Below are 20,930 nucleotides of genomic sequence, written 5' to 3'. Positions count from 1 at the left end.
GGATGGCCGATCTCAGCAGAGTGACCCGACACACAGGCGGGATGTCAGCGATGATCGGGACGTGGTGGGACCGACTGTGACAGTGTGGGATTACCCTCTGATTATCTAAGCTAACTTTACCTGTGAAAGGAACCGGGGGTGACCGCGTGTGTGTGCGACTGTGTGACTGAGTGTGTGTGTGTAAGCCAGGAGAAAATACTGGCGGACACCAGTGTTTGCAGGTGCTTGGCAGTCTGAAGGCGGAGTCCTTTGGCAGCTGTTAATTATGAGTGCAGGGAAAAAGTGAAAGGGAGGTAATGGCAGCCAATCTTTTAATTGATGGATTCTCTGCAGGAAGGAGTTGGGGAGGTCAGGGCTGACGAGTGTGCACGAGTGTTTGCATGCGTCTGGACCAACTGAAGAGCCATTTTGCGTCTGGCTGCAAGTGAGCAAATGACAGAACGGAAGTCTCTGAATAATGGCCATTGCCACTATTTAAGTGCACCTAATCCACATTTCCCTTTCGACGTGCAAAAGGGCTGATGAGGAAAAACATCCTTGATAAAGATTTGTCCAACACTTCAAACAGACTAGGAATTGATGCCTCTAATCCTGCCGGGCGCGTAGTGCCCCTGGTGGGAGTGTCGAGCGCTCCGCTGAATATAGCGCACTCTCTCGCAGACATACAGCCACGCATGCATGCATTTACACACCGCCCCGGCCAGCTGTGCCCCTTCATACACATCATCCATCAGAGGGACGGGTGCTATCGTACAATAAGGACACGGAAAAAACACAAGCGCCGTTCTTCAAAGAAACCCACCCCATCTTCATACATGAGGTCGCCGAAGCCAATGCAACTTAACCCGTTACGATCAGCTCGTTCCTTATCTCGCTCTATAGCGAGAGCGGTCATCGAACGACATCAATAAAATGGACCGCGTCCCCTCCGTCGCTACCATCCTCTCCCGATTAATAGAAAGATGGGCTGAGAGGAGGGAAATGCAAGAGTTGACATTCTATTAAAGAAAGGTATGCAAGAGGAGATGAGGGGGAAGCGAGCTGGAGGGGATGATGAACATCATACATGGCTGAGAGACTAGAGAAAATGGGAGAGGAAGGAAGGTTAAACAAAAAAAAGAATAAAAAGGAAAGAACCACAGAAAATAAAAGTAGTTGGAGAAAAGATGAAGAGGGAGCCAGAGGGGTAACGGTATGCAGGAGTAAATAAGGGGAGAAATCCAACTGGGGAAACGGGATGTAGACGGGAGGATTCAACTGGAGATGGGAGGGGGCTTTAAGTAAGTAACAGTGTGTGTTTGTGTGTGCGCACAGTCACACACATGCAATAGCAAAGACCTGGGATGAGGCTGAATGCAGCAGCCATGCTAATGAGGGCTTGGGGAAGTATTCAGACGGCTGAGAGCAGGGCACTGTGAAAGCATCATTTGTGCTCGTACTCAGCTCAGCTGCTGGCTTCACTCAGCACTCAGGAAACTCTGCAAGGCTGCTCTGAGTGTGACATGTGAATACAGGAGTTGTACAGAGAAGAGACAAGAACACCTTGGATTGTTTTGGGTTCATTTTCAGTTAATGCAAATAGAAGCAGTGCGCGTGATTAGCTCGGGTGGTATTCACCAGCTGATCACCGTTACAGGAGCTCAGGTGCCTCCCTGACTGCCTGCGCTGCGTTTGTGACAAGGTTTCCAAAAACTAGGAGCATTCTATACACTCAACGGTATCTAGATTAATAATGATAGCGCACATAACAAATGGACACCCGAAGGAGACGCATTTGTTAAGCGTACGTGTTACTACAGGTTGCGCAAACAGTATAAACCAAGCACTTGTGTTGGAAAATCACGTCTGGCCTCACTATATAAACAATTAATTTCCATTTCACAAAACATAATTCGCTTTGGTGTGAAAAAAGAACAAAAGGATCGTTAGTGGTGTAACGGACTACTGATCCGTACAGATCGGTAATCAGTTCGGTTACATTATGATGCGTTCAGGCTCTGTTCAGTGGAAATGAGAATTGGGCGAAGGTAAATTATAACGTTTTCATGATGTGTTCAAATGTAATCTCGAAAAATGGAGTGTTGGTGAGAAACTTGAATGAATCCAGTTGTTTGAAGATGTTTTCACATTAATATAGATAGATATTAGTGATGAACTATGAGATGTTTACGAAACCTCTGAGGAGCTTAAAATACATCATTAAAACTACTAATGACACGATTAGTTTTAATCTATAAAAATGCAATTTGATTTGCTTATCATTTTAATTGGTGTTTTTCTGAAGACAAAAAAAAGTAAAAGTATAACATTTAGAATGTTTGATGGTTCAAACAGACTTCAAATTATTTTTGGGACGGTGGAAATAAATAAAAAACGTCCACAGACTTGTAGTAATCAAAACAAAAAGGGATCTGTATCCGCCAATATGGATCATCATATATATTCATTCATCATTATATTTGCTCCCATTGTTCTTTTGTGCTGATCCGATCTGTGGTCCGGTCCGAGCTTTATGATCCGTTGCGCCGCTAATCGTCGCTCTTGTTCCCACTGAGTGATGCTCTGCTCTAATAGTGACTTCAACCACGAGACCCCATCATCGGAATCCTTTTTCTTTTCTCTCATCTCCTCCGAGTGCTGCTGTAAAATGTTCCTCAAGCCTGATGATATAGCCTCCTGCTTCTCCCACATGCTGTGTGGTCAGTTATGGACTGGGACAGTTAACCTTGCTTGGTCAGCTATTATGGAGAGATGGCAAAGCAGGCAGAGGGGCACTAGAGATTTCATCACAAGACTCTGGGTTTCTTTTCAAGGGAAACTAATAGAAAAGGTGAGTCACCATCTTTCAAAAGGAGCCAGCAGCAGAGGTAGAAATGTCAGTGGCTCATGTGGAGTTGTCCTTGCCTTTCAGTGCCTTCTTGGAAAAATAAAAAGTTGGGTCAAAAGGGTACCAGATCATTATTTGAATTCCAATTGTACCGCCTACGTTCCATAGTCATGAGGGCTTTGCCTTCAAAGTGTGTGTAGGTAGCTCTGACTTTGTTTCAGCACGCCATTGCATTTAAGTCACTGCTTGAGAGAGGGTTCAGACAACTGAGTAAACCGAAGCAAAAAAAGAAACACCTAAAAAATAAGAAAAGGAAATGAGGCAATAACAATGAAAGAGCAGGACGTTGAACAAAAGGATGTCACTGTGCTGTGTGTTGGGTAACGTCCATGATATAAATGATGATCAGGAAGGTCAGGTCCCATCATTGGAAATGCCATGCAGCTCCGCTGAATTCCATTATATAGAGATGGAGGCGGAGCCCCTGTGCTGCAGCTGCCCAGCACTGACCTTTCAGGACGCATCACCCACAGGAAATGCCAATTTCCAATATTTACTGACAAGGCAGCATTCTAACGCTGCCACGGCCAGCAACCTGTTGGAGGATGCCACGAAGCGGGGAATATAGAGGTATTTACTGATGCGTGTTGTTTTTCAGTCACTTCCTGTCATGAAATGAACAAATGAAAAAAAGAGAAAATTGATATTTCCACTTTCCTCATCTCCCAGTGAGGTGGTTTTGAGAGTTTTTGAGCGGTGTTCTCGTGGGAGGGACTTTACCGGTAGCTTTGTTTTATAGACTTCGGCCTCGTTAGCGGAGAGCCAGAAACAGTACGGCCGAACAGAGATAAATAATGTGTTTTTATTTCCAAAAGTATACAGATACTATTCCATAAATCTATAAATCAGCTCATATCATTTCACCATGTGGGTCTACTGCTCTGACATACAAAACATCTAGCAGGGGGAGAGAAATCTTAAACATTTTTGTGCGATGGAGGGTTATGGATAATTAACTGTGCCTAAGCTGAGGAAGGACCTTCAGGACAAGAAGCCACAGGGAACTTTTATCTGCCATTACACCTTAAAACTGCCATGGGGGTTTGCAGGGTTGCAGAGATATATACGCTACGGTGTTACAGTGTGCTGCCACAGGGGAAAATAGTGTGACTGAAACCCATGGAAAAGTTGAAGGAGATACAGGAAACAAAGCACTGGAAAGCTCATTCCTTTTGCTTCAGGCAACTGGAGTGGAAGATGTGGCAAGGCAGGGATAGGAAATGATCGAGTCAGAGCTGTAGTCCGGAGACACTTCAAGATGAACACAACATCATAGCAGTATTCTAAGATATTACACAGAGTTTAAAACGTGAAAGCGGTTTCAGAGGATACAATGATGAAAAAGGACTGAAAGGTAGAACTGAATATTTCTGAAAAATCCTGCTGAGTTTAACTGCTGGATAAAACCATGCACAGACAGATTCCCTAGACAGAAGACCTCGGATGCAGTCGAGGGCGCAGGTATTTTCTGTGCACAGCCTTGTTAATAGGCTTTACACTAATGTGCTGTACATTAGATTCAGTCAAGTCTGGTGCTGATTATGTTACCGTTGATGGCTAAATATAAATCTGCCATGGTCGACCGATATCAATCAAGATCCATTACCGACAGGTTGATGATGGCCAGATCTCCTCTCCTCACTGCATCCGCTAAAAAGATGCTCTACATTTGTGTGGGGCAAATTCAATCACACTGGCACTTGGGAATGTTAATGTGACAGTGAGGCAGACAGAGTCTGGGTATGACAGGAGAAAATCTGGCTGGGGGCGAGCCAAAAAGACAGACTTTAGAGGTAACCACAGGGACCAATTAAATGGCTCTCGTCAATTTTTAATGCTCATGCTGCACCTGTCAGTCAGGCATTTCACTGTAGTACTCGTCAGCCAAACTTAGAAATGAACACGGCTGCAACAGAATAGGTAAGAACGAACAGGCATGTTAAAACATTTACAAATTAATGTTTGACATTCAGAATGTAATTTGGCCCGACCCTTTACTGCTTTTGGCTCACTTGAAAACCGGACAGCTAAAAAAAAAAAAAAACAACTCAGATTTCCAAATGCCGGTTGAGTCAAAGACTGGCGCCGGGTTCACACTGGATGGAAAAGGGATGCAGAGCACCGGAACCTTCAGAGGGGCTGGCCGCGTCCCGTCTGAACCAATGTGGGTGTTCCCACGGTGCGCGCCACAGCGCTACGTTCTGGAGACGGCTCGCACTCTTAAACTATAGTCCCGCCATCTATTTTCTCTGCATCCCGCAGGCAAATATTCTTGATTCTTGTCGTTCCGGGTTTATACTAAATGTAATGTAAAACTATGGCAAGAAAACACACTGATAATCTATTATAAGCGATACAAATTATATATTATATCAGATACAAATGATCTCAGACTGATAAATGATAAACTATGCACTCCACGCTTTTGAATACCTTCCCCTCCCTCCCTACTGTTCTCCGTGAGTTTCAATTACCCCCGATTCCCCGAAGACATGGATTTCAAAATCCATCCACTATATTCATTTAAAAAAAATAGCCTGGTGTCACTGCCGTTTGTGATTTTATATTGCGTACTTATTCCACATATTTGTTAGTGTCTCGACAGACAGACGGACAGTATTGCTTGGCGCTTTACAGCGCTTTCATGTCCAGTGTGAGGCCTCAAAGCTTTCAAAAGAAATATTTAAAAGCTACACACTATTTATCCTCCCCAAATCATGGTCCTGCAACCATCTGATGGATGTCTGGCTGTTCTTTCTATGCTCTTCCCAAATGAGTATCCACCTCTGGGAGCTCTTTGGCTACCAAACGCGGCTCCATCAACGGGACATAAAGAGTTGAAATATTGAATTATCGTGGGTAAATGGCTTTTTAAAAACAATCAATTGGGAGTTGATACATTTTCTCAGGCAGCAAATAAGGTGGGCTCCACTTGGTTGGGCTGAACTGCAGTTGGCTGAGGGCTGACCCTTGAACTGCTGAGCTGAGAATGTGTGAGCTCTCTGGGTGAGTTTGCTTCCCCACTGCAGTCGGTAATTTACAACCCTGTCTGCTGTGGAGCGTCTAGGGCCAGAGCCGGGATTAGACTGTGACCAGCAACAGAGCCCATGGATCACCATAAATCTCCACTGATTGAATGCAAATTGGAAAAGTGCACCATCTATGTCAGTATACATCATGAGAATAAAGCTTGCACAACAAACACATACGCATATACATGGCATATGTACATGCCTATTCTCTAAATATGTAAGCCTTATTTTATGTGCATGTTGTTGTATGTGTACATGCAACTGTTTATGTGGGGAGCAGGCAAGCAGCAGAAATTTATGGGCTACATTGTGGCAAACACATTTGCATTATAAATCTCAATTACATAGCATTATTTGTTTACCAGCCTGCTCAGATGGAATTCTCATAAGGTGCCCTGCAGAGGAGGGTCATAAATTCTTAATAAACTGCAGTGCAGACCTTTGTACGGCACTGACCTAAATCCTGCAGCTCATCTCTGCACTACACTCATTTCTTTAAACTTTAACAAGGCTCTATTACACATATGTGACAGTATTTCTGAAGACGTCAAACTAGACCACGTTCACCACAACATCTCAGTTGAACACAATGTAAGAACACACGAGACGATGCCGTCTTGCGAAGGGAAACTGCGTGGTGCAATGCTGTGCTATCAGTCTGGGACCATCTGCTGATGTGTTTTATGTGAGAAGCAAACCCTCATAGGCCCTCCAGGCCAGAGGCACAGAGCACAAGTGATTAATATGGCGAGGCTAATGAGCAGTCCCAGCATTGCCTTTGCTCCTCTGACTCTGTCAGTATGTGTACATCTTGGTGGTGATTCACACTCAACTACTGCTGCCAGAGTATTTGGACCATCCCAACACGCCATGCATTTGCCGTAAGTGCGCCTGTGGCATCTCCTGCTTTGTTAGAGCTGCGGCCCTAAATATAAACTGCCTGCGTAAATAAATACACTTTAAAAAACTGCCACCTGGCAATTACACTGCTAATTAAAAGGCGAAGCACTCTTAATGGATTCATCTCTCAGGAGGGGTGTTCCTCACTCCACTCAAAACTCCCACCCCCATTCCTTTCCACTTCTCCTATCTCTCCATCGTTCTCCTGCCCACCCCATGTCCATCCCTGGGAGCCCCGGCTGATGTGTTACGGGTGAGTGTCGCCTGAACCGCCAGTGTTTTGGTCTCTGCTGAGAGGGAAAGGCTATGAGGGACAGCTGGATGGGTGCAGAGGCTGCAGGGGTCCTCACTCTTGGCAAAGACTTCGGTTCCAACAGCCCAAGCTCTTCATTTATTCATACTTTGAGTGCTTCAAACCCCAAGACCCCCAAACAAACAGTGTACACACACACACACACAAACATATACTGTATACACAGAGGAACAGATACAGACACGAGTTACTGACAAATAGTTGAGAATGAGGCGGTCCACACTAATCTAACACATCTGTACGTACACATGTGTTAGTGGAGAGGCAGGCCCGTCACAGAGGTGTTCATGTGTCGGCATACACACACACACACACACACAGAGAGACACACACACGCACACCTGCACAGTTGCCCATCTGTTTTCTTTGGGGGATAACACTGTTTTCATTAAAGTGAATGCACATCTTCAAAAGCGGCAGTGAGGCATGAAAATAAAAAGTCACTTTCCAGAACAGCTTATTCCCCATTCAGATGATGCCGATGCAATTAGGTCAGAAAAGATATGATTTTTACTTTGTGATATACATGGGCCTCTAATATCACAGATCTGGGGTCACCTTAAATAAAATATCAGACGTGCAGGGCTCTTTGAGGCCAGCGGCTCATTATATTAGACTACGAGGGAATTAATCTACGTCTTACATCCCCTTGGAACAAGAGCACAATTTATGGGGGAAAAAAATGGTTTATAAGCCTGGGATTTATATTTTTCCCCCCAGTCTCACGACATGTGGAATATACTTCACAACTGCCCCAGAATATTGTCGTTTATTACACGAAGAAACGGGAGAAAAAAAACGATGTAAAACTTTAATAATAACATAATCCTGAAATGAATTACTAACCACTGCCTTGTGTAGGCAAACCTGGGCCATTTAGAGACACAAATGTTTATTGTGCTGAATAGATTCAAAGAGATTTGTTAATGACCAATGCATGGCATCAAAATCAATGTTTCGTAGTCAGCCATGAGACGCAGTCACTCAACAAAGAGGCGTAATGCTGGTTCAACGTGTTGCCAACATATCAACAAAGATGTCAACAAAACCAGGGCAAGAGAGAGACTGACAACACCTCCAATGTTATCGAAATTGAAATCTTACAGCAAACATCTAAAGCCAGCGTGTGCGTTTGAGCGACTGTGTGTGTGCGCTTGGATAGAAATGGAAGGAACCCACACAGCTGCTACATCTGAACCACAGGAGCAACCAAAGTCGGAATGAGACCTCAATCCGACGACCATGTCTTGTTGCAAACATCACAACAAAACTCGTCCGTGATTTAACAACAAACTGTATCCACGGTGCAGACACCAGACTATAAGCCCCTGCCTAAGAGATGGCAAATGAATAAGTTGGCGGATAAATCATGTACAGTGTTTCCCTGAGGTGGTACAGTGCAAGTATTTAAGTGAAATATGAAGCCATGGATAATTGAATGTGTGTTTCCCAATGTCAAGGACCATAGTCTCTGGGGTAAAGGATAGATGTGGCGGGATGATGGAATTGGGAATTGGGGAGTGGGAGATGGAAGAAAGAGAGAGGGAGGGAGTGTTTGATCCTGAAAGAAATTGGCAAAGACTGGTAAGGGGCGTCTCATGAATAACACAAATCATAGCAGTTGTTAACATCTGAAGCGCTCTGCTGTGCAAGCCTTTTACTTGGATTTGCGCCTAAGTGTGCAAATGAGAAGAAGTGACTTAAAAGAAAAGGCGTGTGTGCAAAAACAAAATTCCATGTACCGAGTGTTGATTTGTAACTTCTTCTTTAATCCAGCTTTCTAAGTATTAAGACGACAGAACATGCCGAGAGAAAAGTTTGCTTCCTGGTCTTTAAATCTGGCTTACACACAGCACTGTTTGGGTAACATTTAAAAACTAAAGGAAGATGTGTCAAGATGCAATCAGTACGGAGGCTACGCTTTTTTTTCTGAACTCTGCACGAGCACAACAACATGCAGGAGACCAGTTCCTGCTGCACAGCAGAGAACGAGAGAAATGAAGAACCGTCCAACTCTAAACATGGTGTCAACTTGTGTGCCGTAAGCAGAACATTCATGACTTAGGAGAGAGTAAAAGTGACTTCTGAGGTAAATTAGTGATCATCACAATGATATAACGCACCCCTTACGTGCACTGGTCCGATTCTTTGAGCACATCGTGAGGTCATCACACAACGGGAAAATAAAGTAAATATGATATAGGAGCAGGGTTTAAATAAACAAATTAATTTGTAACTACATCTCATGTGGTTTCCCAGTGCCTGAAACGTCGCATTTGCATTAGACACGGCATTAGCGTTGCGTCAACGTTCGCGCTACACAAACAAACGCGTGATTTCCCCTCATTTGCCCCGTGTGTCGCTGCGCTAGTTTTTCGTGACGTGCCCCGACAGCGTCAATGTGGCACAACTCTAATTATCTACTGGGGTTGCCGGCACAAAAGGTGTCGTCAACATCAACCCCTTTGGGATGGAGGTTCATTAAAAGACTTACATTGTCGGCGATGGTGCGGCCCAGCTTGTCCATTCGTGATCCCGCCTCTGCAATTTTCTTGGCGGCACTGATGACATCAGATGTATTCTTCAGAGGCCCTTTACCCCTGGGGAGAAAAAGTGGAAAGTTTAGTCACTGTTTCTTGATCTCATTTAATATGCAGGAGCAGCGTCTCATTCATGGAGCGGCTGTTTGTTTTGGAAGGTTTCTCTTTTTTTTTTTTTCATCGAGACAAGTATGGATAGAGAAGTGTGACTTCTGGGAATAGTTCAGGGAAACGCAACAGAAAACGTGTAAGCTGGCACGCAGATAACTCAGCACACATAAAACACTAACAGTCTGGCGCCGTATTGTTCAGTCAGAGCTGGGCATGTTTTATAACCCATTAAATGCAGGGGCAGCCTTCACTCTCGGGGCTGCCCTTAAAGATTGGGACCATGGCGCTTGTACTACCAGTCTTTTCGAGCACCATCAACCCACTTACAAAATTAAGGAGTTACATTTTTTCTCTTCTTCCTATTACTTAGCACATGATAGATAATATATGTTGGTGACTTGCTTTAAAGAAACACGCAGCACGATCATAGTCAGGATTGAAGAAGCCATCGTATCAAAGCGGTTAACAGTGCCATATACTTTCTATCATCACAGAAATGCTCACTTCAATCTACCTTGTATTATAAATAATAAAAAAAAAAAAATGAGCAAGCTTGTATCCACAGTGCATTACCTGCAGTGGATGGCAGACCGCACATGCCCAGTTTGGAGAAGCAGACTGGCACAGAAGCTAAGCAATGTGCTGCTTGGCCCCTTTTATCCAAGCAGCTTTGAAGGGTTTTATTAGAAGGCTAAGATGCAAATCCGACTGGTCTCTTGGCGGAGAAATGTTGGTTGCTCTCAAAAAAGCTACATGCTCACCAGCTCGTCACTTGTACAGTTATCTTCAGCCAAGTATGGGACGAAGAGGGAACAATTCAAATGGAAGACTTTGCTCATCGTCCGAATGTTGAGCATCCGTTGTTGACCATTCTAGGGCTAAACGAGGCCCGCCCGAGTACAGGTCAGTTAAGCCCTGACCCGACCCACTGTAAAGCTCGTCAGCCATTTGCATTCATTTTCTGCCCCCACAAGGGACTCTGGGACACAGTTGGCATGAGGCACAAATTGGTTTCAAAGCTGCTCTCTCCAGGCTAAAAAATGAGCCATCCAACCCAGAACAGATGGATTTTTGTGTTCTGTTCTCTCGCGTCCCCGCCCCTCCTCTCGCATATCCGACCCTTCCCCTGTCTTGTTCTCCCTCTGCTACTCTGCTGTGAAGCAAGTCAGGGTCCTCGTGGAAGAGGCCATGCGTCAGAGCACAGACTGGAAGCTCTCCGGGGACAAGTCAACCTCTGGAGACAGAGCTGCCGGCATTGTGATGCAGGGAAGCCTGCATGGAGCGAGTTTAAAAAGTGTTGTTGTTGTTTACCAAAATAAAAAAAACATATCGCAAAGCATGAATACTGCAACCACTGATTTCTCCCTAACCACGGGTTTCCTTCCTAAAAATAAGCCTTAGAAATAAAGAGCCAGCTGCTGAGTTTCTTCACCGTCTCCAGCTCTGTCTAGGTGGCCGACTAAGTGACGATGGGCAAAAGCACAAAGAGGCCACAGGAGATAGACAAGCAAACACCTGACAGGAGGACACCCTTGGAGGATTTTCGTAGTGGATTTTTACATGAAGAATAAACTGGGGACTTCAGGTCTGGTGACAGCTGCAGGCGTCCAGATGGGTGTAAGCCACATCGGCCCGAGCGCTCCACAGCACAGAATGCCGCTCTGAGACAGGTGGCTCTCAAATATGTTGCATGTTTCCGAGCCACACATGCCTTATTCATGAGTGCCGCCAAAGAGCCATAAGCACTGCAGGAGTCGCAAAGAATCTCTCTCACTCAACGCCGATTTGTCAGGAGGGAGGTCCAGAACAATTACCTCACACAGCATTAACCTTGGCAGGGCTTTGTGCTAGCTCAAGGTTAAGGGGGCAATCATTTAGGCCTGGCTGAATTAGTCAGCGACTGACCTTCCATTTGCGGTGGCTGCCCGAGAGAGTCAAGGCCTAATGTGAAGATATATATTCACCCCGACCAACATCCATGTGCGGTTCTGCAGACACTCACTGGCATAGACCAACGTCTATCCAAAGCCTCACAGTGCCAAATTAGAAAAGTCACAATACTAACTTCTGGTATTAGCCCATAAATTACAGTAACTGCACTGTTAAAAACACAGGAACCAAAGCCATTCCCACAGCTTTCTTGTATTAACTTATTTTTCTAATGGAAATAACCGAGCATGGTGAATATGTCCTTAACACTGATCCAGGCCATATTGATCATTACTGGGGTCAAAGATAATAAAGCTCAAACGCACTCTGAATTCAAAACTTGGCAACACAGGATGATATTAGTCAACATTATTGTTTCAAGGTGATATAAAGAAGAAGAAAAAAACCCGTCCTTTAGAGTTCTATATTTGTGTCCAATTATACATTTAAAGAACCAATAAAGTATCTTATGAATTGCCATCTTAGGAGGGTTTCTAAAAATGTGAGTCCAGATGGTGGATTGGCTTCTATGCGCACATTAAATCAGGTGAACCCCGTGAATAATCAACATCAGCTAGGGATGAACGCCGTTGCCATGACAGTGGCACATGCTAGCAATGGTGCACTTCCAATACACATTTCAATTTAGAAAGACGTAGCCATTTATGATGTCAAACTATGCAGTCCAAATTAAAAATAGTTTTTTTTCCAAGAGGGTTCGTTATTAAATCCGAGATGAAGTATGCAGAGGATAAGAGGCTCGAGTGACATCTCAATACTAAGACAATTAAAAAAGGCTGGGAATCTATGTTGTATTCTCACTAATGGGTTCACAATTGTTTTTCTTCTTCTGCCAACCTAGCCTTGTTTTTTGTGTGAAAAAAAACACATTAAAAACAAATTTTAAACTACATCTGAAATCATAAAAAAATAATAAATGTACTTGATTAAGAGTAAATACCTGGAATCGTGTTCATAGAGAAAATGTTTTCCCGTAAATGCAGTTTGAAAAGAAAAAAGCTTCAACGGGCTGTTTTCCTTATTGGAAAGATCTTTTTCTTTTGAATTCCTTGGGTCTGCTTTAAACTGTAAAACGGAGAAAGACGGAGCCTTTGCGTTGAGAAAAAGATGTCACTGCCATAAATAACCTCTTAAAAGTACACACACCTGAAGCCATCTAATAAAGAAACACGGAGGGCACTCTTGAGATGGAAGCTGCATCATTTGCATTCCATTTACATGTATGTCATGCAAAAGGAAGCAATTATTCTTATTTTTTTCCTTGGTCCTTTGGATGAATGAACCGCAAATAACAAATTGCAGGGTTCTGTGTGACCGCAGTCAGATCACTGGCTCTGCTAGGATTTAAAATCTCTGCCACAGCATTCCAGTATTGTACTTCTTTGGCCGAGGAGACAGGATATTTGACCCATTCAGAAGGCGAAGATAGAGAGGCAGCATTTCATCATTACGGATGTGACTCAGAGTTGGGCACAAAATGTCCTCTGAGTAACTCACTTGAAAATGTTTAAAAAAAACCCCAGTCATACAAATGTAGTCAGCTAATCAAAATGACTCCTCACATCCCTCCAACACACACACACACGTTGTCCAACCTGCATAAGAAATCGCCACACAGCGACAAATGCCAATGTCATGTGCCCACATGCACGGACTACAGAAGCAGTATATCCTAAAATAACAATTATAGAATATAAACAGCTTGTCCGTTCCATCCTATTTTTTGGGGGGGGCGGGGGGGGGGTTTACAAACACTGCTTAGGAATATTTTACAATATCGGCCAAAGTCATTTTTTCTGAGGATGGAGGTGATTTTAACCAGAGATGATGTAATCAGCATCATGAGGATTTAGGCAACAAATTCATTTTTGTCCAAAAATGACGTATGCCATTATATTAAGAAGGTGACGACATCATAAATCATTACATAAATGTTGTCATAAGAGAATTGAAACATTTTGGAGTGACAAATCTGTTCCAATCTTCTGTTTTTATTTCAGTGGCGGTGCCTTCCTTTCGCTTACATTTGGATCACTGATGTTTCTAAAACCTCCGAGATGTTGATTAAATGCAAATAAATGTTTCATCTGTCAAGTAGTTTGTTACACTGTTGAGACTTGCCAAACAGCAGCTCTGCAGAAATCAATACTTCTGACATATCAAACAAGTTTCCAGCAAAGAACCTGCTTGAAACCTCAGATTTCAGACGCACTTAATGTTTTCGAATTTACTGCAAATATGTTTCTAACTATTCAACTACAAACCATGATTCCAGAGATGTTTTTTGGTTTTAGCCAGCTTTCCACCGTCTTAATTGTCACGACAAACCACTGACGAGGGTGAATGTGACCACCTTACCGCAGCTCTGCTGACTGAGACGGCCCATTTACAGTGCACACCCAGCTTTATTCGTGCATATTAAGATTAGGGGAAGAAGGAAAAATAATCAAGAAGACAATCCTACCTACAGTGCTGCTCAAGGAAAATGAAGAGCGTTGATGCGTGAACAGTAGTGTTAAACTGGGTGCATAGAAGTGTGCAGATATGGGCAAATGTTGAGAAACAAATGCGGGTTTATTGGGCAATTGTATTTGGCTTAACTTAAACATGCATTTTGTATCGGGGGCATTCTGCTTGAATTGCAGAACTATTGGACTATTAATGTGAGGACTGTAAGGTGACAGATGCACATCGGCCCTGTAACACAGACTGCAAACTTAAAATGTATAGTCAGACGACAAACCATTCATTCAGACGTCTTCTGAGGCCAGAAGAATGTCTACAATTACTAAATGCAGACACCATTTGCTTGGGGAGACAAATGGCTCTGGGTGTGAGCCAAGCTGTTAGTTCAAACTCACCTGGTGAAGTCTGTCATCTCCATCATGATCATGCACATCTGCTTAGCCAACACAATGATGTCATTGCCGCTGTCATCCCACTTGGATACCTCGGCATCCAGCTTGCTCTTCTCTTCCTGGAAGCTAGCCACCTGTTCGGCAATTATCGCCCTCTGCTCCTGGGGCAACTGGGCCATGATAGCCTGGAGGAGGAATTACGGAAAACGGAGAGGGTTAGTCCTCGGCTGACTGTTACAGAAGCCATCTCCTGCGGTTTCTATGGATATATATGTACTTTCTTGCCAGGCAGGAGCATGGCGTTGTTTGAGATCATAGCAGAAGACCACTGTGGTACTATGGTGCTTCTTTCATATTTTACACTTGCTTCAAGTATCACTATACTCCAGTACAGCTCTGCTACACATTTGTCCCTCACAAAGCTAATAATGTTGAGTTTTTTGTTTAACTTTCCATTTATTAGGACACTCACTTGTTGGTTTCACTCTTAGTGCTGACTTTTAGTAATCAAAATGCATGGCAACAAGCATGCTGGAGTTAAGTCTTAAGACTGAAAAATGACTACTGTCCTTTCTGTAAATAGAAGTCATCAGCACCAGTGCTCTGAGATGGTAATGTTGTTGATTGGTCCAGGTTAAGTGGGGACTGATTTATTTATTTTTGTTTTAACTATAAAAGCTGGGTTCAAAACAGGGTTCACAGCCGCTAAGTAATAGCATGGGACATATACTGGAAAAAAATATACATTTATTGAACTCAATGCCACTGGTCACTGAAGAAGATCAATACAAGGGCATTTGTCTTGCGCTACTTAATATCAAGTGCAAATGTGTTTAGCACCATTTCTATCTATCCTCTTGGGCTTGACGGTTAAAGGGCAGTTTCCAAAAAGGCAATCAGACATTCAATGAATGAGCCTGTGAGGCAGAAGTGGGCAGACACTTAAGAGCAGGAAATCGAATATCATCGCGAGAGCGTGGATTCCATTACTGGTAAATAGGACTCGCTCTCAAGAGTCACCTAAGCTTGAATAAAGCAGTTCGAGCCTCTGCAAAGATGAAAAGCTCCTGCCTAACAAAACAGCCGGATAATCTTTGGTGAACAAAACAACCGGCACGGCAATTTACTGGTGGATCAGTCGGCCAATAGGGATTTCTTTTTAGATTAATGTATTACTTTGTACTTTTAAACACTTAAATTCATCTTATGAAGAGAACAAACAATAGCAGACTTATTATCTGCCGAGTCTTTTCCAGTCTAACTTGGACATTCAACATATCAACCGGCAACAAAAATTCACTGTGTCAGAAAAAACAGCCCACATAATTTAAATTAAAAAAAATGTAAAAAAATCTGGAGGATGAAATGCACAAATGGCTACTAAGAGAGCTACTATAACTCCGCATATAAGTATGTTATAGTACTAAGGTATAGTTGGAGTCTTGAACTCATGTAACATCTTTAGACTGGACCTAACAACTATTTTCAACACCATAAATGAGTTCCAGCTGTGCTCAAGAGTTGTATGAGGACAAACTTGGGTCACACTAGTTATGATGGCGCTAAGCCAACTGTGCATAATCTATTGACAATAAGATTGGGTGCGGATCATTTTAAACAGTAGCTCTGACAACATTAACATGAGCGTAAAATTACAAAAGCATGTGTACTAATATTATCTGCCACTACAGCCTTGTGAAGGGGGTATCAAATTGCCCTTTTGATTATGTAGTGTTCTGAACTACGTTTTATTGAACCAGGCAAGTGGCTTTTTTTCCTCTTATGGATTGTCAAACACGCCACATGAATTACTCACGTTCCATGGCAATATTCAAGTCCATAACAGAAGCATGAAACAAAGCTCGTTAGTAAATATTTAAAAAAATCTTCATGCATGCCTATTATGCTAAAGAAAGTATTAAGAATATGTCTACTTTCAATATGCATATGTCTTTTCATTTGCATGAATTCCACATGATGCCATTTGACAACTAAAGATTTTTTTAAAAAGGCAAAGGATTAGACTCAGGAATATCTGTAAATACTAGAAAAGGCGACAGGCATCTTACCCGTGCACTCTGGCCGGCAATAAGCTGGTCATCCTCTGTCTGCACGCTGGTCCTGCTGCGAATATCAAAGTCTTCGGTCTCAAAGTCAGAGTCGTCCAACTCCTCGGGAGTCTGCAATGGATGCAGCGAGAGGGGGAGAGGGGGCAAAGAAGGAGAGAAGGAACAAGGGAAACAGGGTCAGGAAAAGCTGTTAGTTGTATGTGGAGAACATAAAATAATATTGGCACACTACAGCCTTTTAAGCACTATCAAATAACCAACCTGCTTACTATCTATGAGAAATGCCTTGACGCTGCCATCCAGGGCAGCCTCAGATAAATGTCTTTTGGTCCGTGGCTTGGTAGAAGAAACCGTAAACTCAAAATGAATTTGTAAATCAAGTGTAATGTGCTGCCTGTGCATTTTGAGAGGGAAAACGAAGGTGCAAGCTGGTGTGAAAAATATCGGGAGAAAAATGCTTCAGAGTCCCATTTGTTGTTGCTATCTGTAGAAAGGCGGGTGAGGCGTGAGTTGTGTTCTTCTAGAGTGTTGCCACTTCGCCACTTCCCTCGCTTTGTGTATAACCCGAGCATTTCCCCATAACTATTAATGTTCAAAAGAATGTCCATGTCAACAGGTCACGCACAATACTGATTGACGGGGAAATGTATTTGGTGGAGACGTGGGCACGGGGAAGATGATGTGGACAGATACAAGTGCATTATCACGCCTGTGCCGCTACTTGTGCTTATCCAGCTGTCTCAATACCTCCCTTCTGTAATGGATTTGGAGCCCTCGCATCTAAAAATAGCTGAAGGTCTCTGAACAACCTTACACTGCTTTATAAAATGTAGAGATGCTCTTGTTCTCGAGGGAATAGGGGGTATGGTTTCAGATACAAAGCTGTAGTGACTCAGAGGCATCTCTTTCAACCCAGACAATGCTGCTCAGTGGGGCAGAGATATCACCTGCTGTGGTCTGTGCAACAGATAACCTGCGAATGTGGGACGCTCAGAAATGAAAGCACATCGTGGGAGCAATGGGACACTACTGTAGATATGTGACAACAATAGCCTGCAGTTTAATTAAGGATTTTTTTCGTCAAGGTAGTCCTGTTGGCACTGCAAGTTAAATTGTAATACCGTCTTTCATGCTGTGGCAAAATATGTTATTCACTATTGAATTGTTGTAATGTCCAGACCCTCCACTGTCTGAAATAGGCTGAAATATTCAGTTCCAGCTGTGCTACTTTTGTGCGGCACATACGACCACCCCATGATATCATGAGAAGACAGAGACAGAGCTGAAATTACAATATTGTGACAGTCTAGCTAGTACTTGTGTCTGCTGATATTGATGTGGAGACAGCATTCCAAATGAAAAATGTCATTTCACTTTTTGTGACATTCTTCTCATAGCCTCTGTGAGGAGAGCAGATTTCTTTCTTTTTATTTTTTTTAAGGGCAGAGCTGGCAAAATCACCTTGGGCCGTGACGCACTGCACAAATCATAAGGTAACGACAGCTGCCCCCTGTATCTCGCTGTCTGCAGCGCCCTGACTTTGAGACAGTTTGATGTCTGGGAGGCACATTCTCTGATGTCGCTGTAGGTGGGGAGAGGGCTCTGTCTGCCTGTCAAATATCCAAGGGACATCCAACAGAGGCTGCCTGGGCACCACTTACAGAGGTTAAAGACTTGTCTCTCTTGAGTAGCCCCAACCGCACACTTGTCTGTTCTGATTTAAAGAGTGGGCCACTGTGCACATGCATGCATGTGAGGGTTCATAGAAGAAATGGCTGGAGAGCGAGTGTGTGTGTGTGTGTGTGTGTGTGTGTGTGTGTGTGTGTGTGTGGACATGCCCTCTGGAGTAGTTGTCTCTTAGCGCTCAACTCAGCTGATTTGCAACATTTCATATTTCTTTGGACTGGTGGTCAGTTTCACATGTGCACTGTGCCACCGAAGGGCAGTTCAGCCAAGCAAAGGGTTCTTCTAGAGAGAAATTATCGTTTGTGATACACTTGTCTAATCTCATTACAAACAACAGCAATTAAGAGTAAGCTTAAGTAGCTCGCTGTGCAGATGTTGCTGGAAATTCTGTAACTCCCCGGCTGAGGCACTTCCCGCTGAATTAACACCATAAAACTGTTGAGGATTATCTCACACACACCTGACCAAGAAATCCTGGCAAATCCATGAGGAATGGCATCTTATTTTTTAAGATAATGGAAAAAGGTTTTGAGTTGCATCTCATCACTATCTCCGACTAATGGTTAAGAATGGCAGAATTAATTATAAGTAAAGCAAGATTTTGATAACTCTTCTGTTATTTTCAACACACAAGGAAGTGTTCAGCCCGCCCCACAGGCCCAATGTTAACAGCTTAATCAATCTGGATAACAAGAGTGAAGCCGGGGAAGACGGAAAGTGAATGTAGTTCTCTGGCTCGCAGTCCAACTCAAGAACGCTAATTAAAACCTCCATTTTAAATCAATTGCTTATTATAATGCAAATGCTGCATAATGGTCCCCCTCTCCTTTGGTTCTTGTCTGTCTAAGCAGCATTATTCATGAAAGCACAGGCAGAGTTTTGGAGCACCATTGTCAACACGAAATGTGCTGTCAAGACTAATGATTTCAATTCAAAAGATTTAAGTGTGGAAAATAATGGAGGATGGCATAATACAGCTAACCAGCACATTGCATCTCAACGTAGTAAACACATAATTAGGTACTGTTACACATGAGATGTTTAAACAATTTCATCCACTTCTTAATATATACAAAATCTAATTTGGCAGTGCTGTGTAGTCAAACTAGTTATACTATAAAGCCTTAAGAACTATCCATTTCTTTTTTCATACATAGAACTTGAGTGGGTTTTTTTGTTAGCCCATTGTCAGTCAATTAGGTACCCAACTACCATCTGTCTCAGTTATAGTTCTACTCAAGCAAAGGCCATTAGCCCACAGACAACTAAGGCTGTTGTTGCACTAGATTGCCAGTCTGGTCAATTAGGTCTGCTCTTGCATGAGACAAGTTAATCATTGGCTTCTAGGACGGCACGCATATACAGATCCTCAAATTCCATTAAAAGCAGCATCTGGTGCACAGAGCAAAGGCCAGATACTTAATAACGTTTAATCGAACCGCACTCCTTTATGCAATTACATTTGAGATATCCATAAGATCTAGTCAGAGTCAAAATTATAGTCTTACTAGTCAGAATGGTAATTGAATAAATCCAAAAATAACAGTCTTAACTTTGTATTAGTACAAACGAAATGTAGGATATCTTTAAATCCTTAAAAAGTATAAGAGGCCATTTTGAAAATGAATAGCTTGGACATACATTGCAGATGTCTGTTATCTCATTCTTCCTATTCAAAAGAACATTACAGACATCCACAATTCCATTTTCCTTATCCACAACTGTCATTTTAGATATCCACAATGTCATTCTTCCAAGGAAAATGGCATTACTTGGGCCATTGATGTGCATTGGCCTTTCAATTTCAGATATACATTATATTATCATCTTTTTGGATATCCGTAAATGTGTTTTGAATATTCAAAATGACATCATGGATATCTATTGTTTTTTTGGGTATTTTGGATACATGAAATAAAGATTATGAACATTAATAATTGTATTGTAGATATCTGAAATTAACATTTTTCCTGGTAAGAATTATTTTGCAGATATGCAGAATGTGGATATCTGAAATTGAAAGTCCAATACACAATGGCAAAACGTAATGTCACTTCCCAGAAAGAATGACATTGTGGATATCAGAAATGTTCATTTTGACTAGGAAGGATTGAATTATGCATATCTGCAACATATTAAAGTCTAGAAATGAAAAGCCATTAACACAGCTTTCCACAACACATACATACATACACATACATACATACATATATACACATACATACATACACATATACACATACATATATATACACACACACACACCATTACACTAAAACAGCCAATGACTCTAAAAATGTTTCTCTTTTTGTGAATACAGATCAGGAAGAGAACATACAATTGTTTTAAGCACGTAGCTGGGTGAAAATCAAGCTGTATGCTGCAGAAGCAGGAAAAAGAAAAAGGTGGGACTCACTCTGATCATGAGGACAGCCTTGCGGATGTCGCGGATTCCATCATATACCAGACGGGATGCGTCAATGAACTCATTCTCATCCACAGGTAGAGAGGGATTTGCACTCAAGGCCTCCACTGCAGACTCGACTTGCTCTGTGAACCGTGGCATGACTGACGAAGGTGAGAT

The 20,930-nt window shown here is 42.7% G+C and overlaps 1 protein-coding gene across 1 annotated transcript in view; it reads right to left on the bottom strand.

Moving 5' to 3' along the window:
* The window catches only part of ctnna1 (catenin (cadherin-associated protein), alpha 1), a 72,695-nt gene that overhangs the window by 3,917 nt on the left and 47,848 nt on the right, over positions 1–20,930 (bottom strand). The window contains exons 13-16 of the mRNA XM_079228900.1: positions 20,763–20,914; positions 16,661–16,771; positions 14,595–14,776; positions 9,627–9,732 (exon numbers count right to left, since the gene is read on the bottom strand). Of these exons, the coding sequence (XP_079085026.1) occupies positions 9,627–9,732; positions 14,595–14,776; positions 16,661–16,771; positions 20,763–20,914 (551 nt within the window). The remainder of the gene's footprint in view (positions 1–9,626; positions 9,733–14,594; positions 14,777–16,660; positions 16,772–20,762; positions 20,915–20,930) is intronic.

This window comes from Taurulus bubalis (genome assembly GCF_910589615.1).
Source record: "Taurulus bubalis genome assembly, chromosome: 13".
In the NCBI taxonomy this organism is placed as follows: Eukaryota; Metazoa; Chordata; class Actinopteri; order Perciformes; family Cottidae; genus Taurulus; species Taurulus bubalis.
This window is presented reverse-complemented; position numbering and strand designations above follow the sequence as displayed.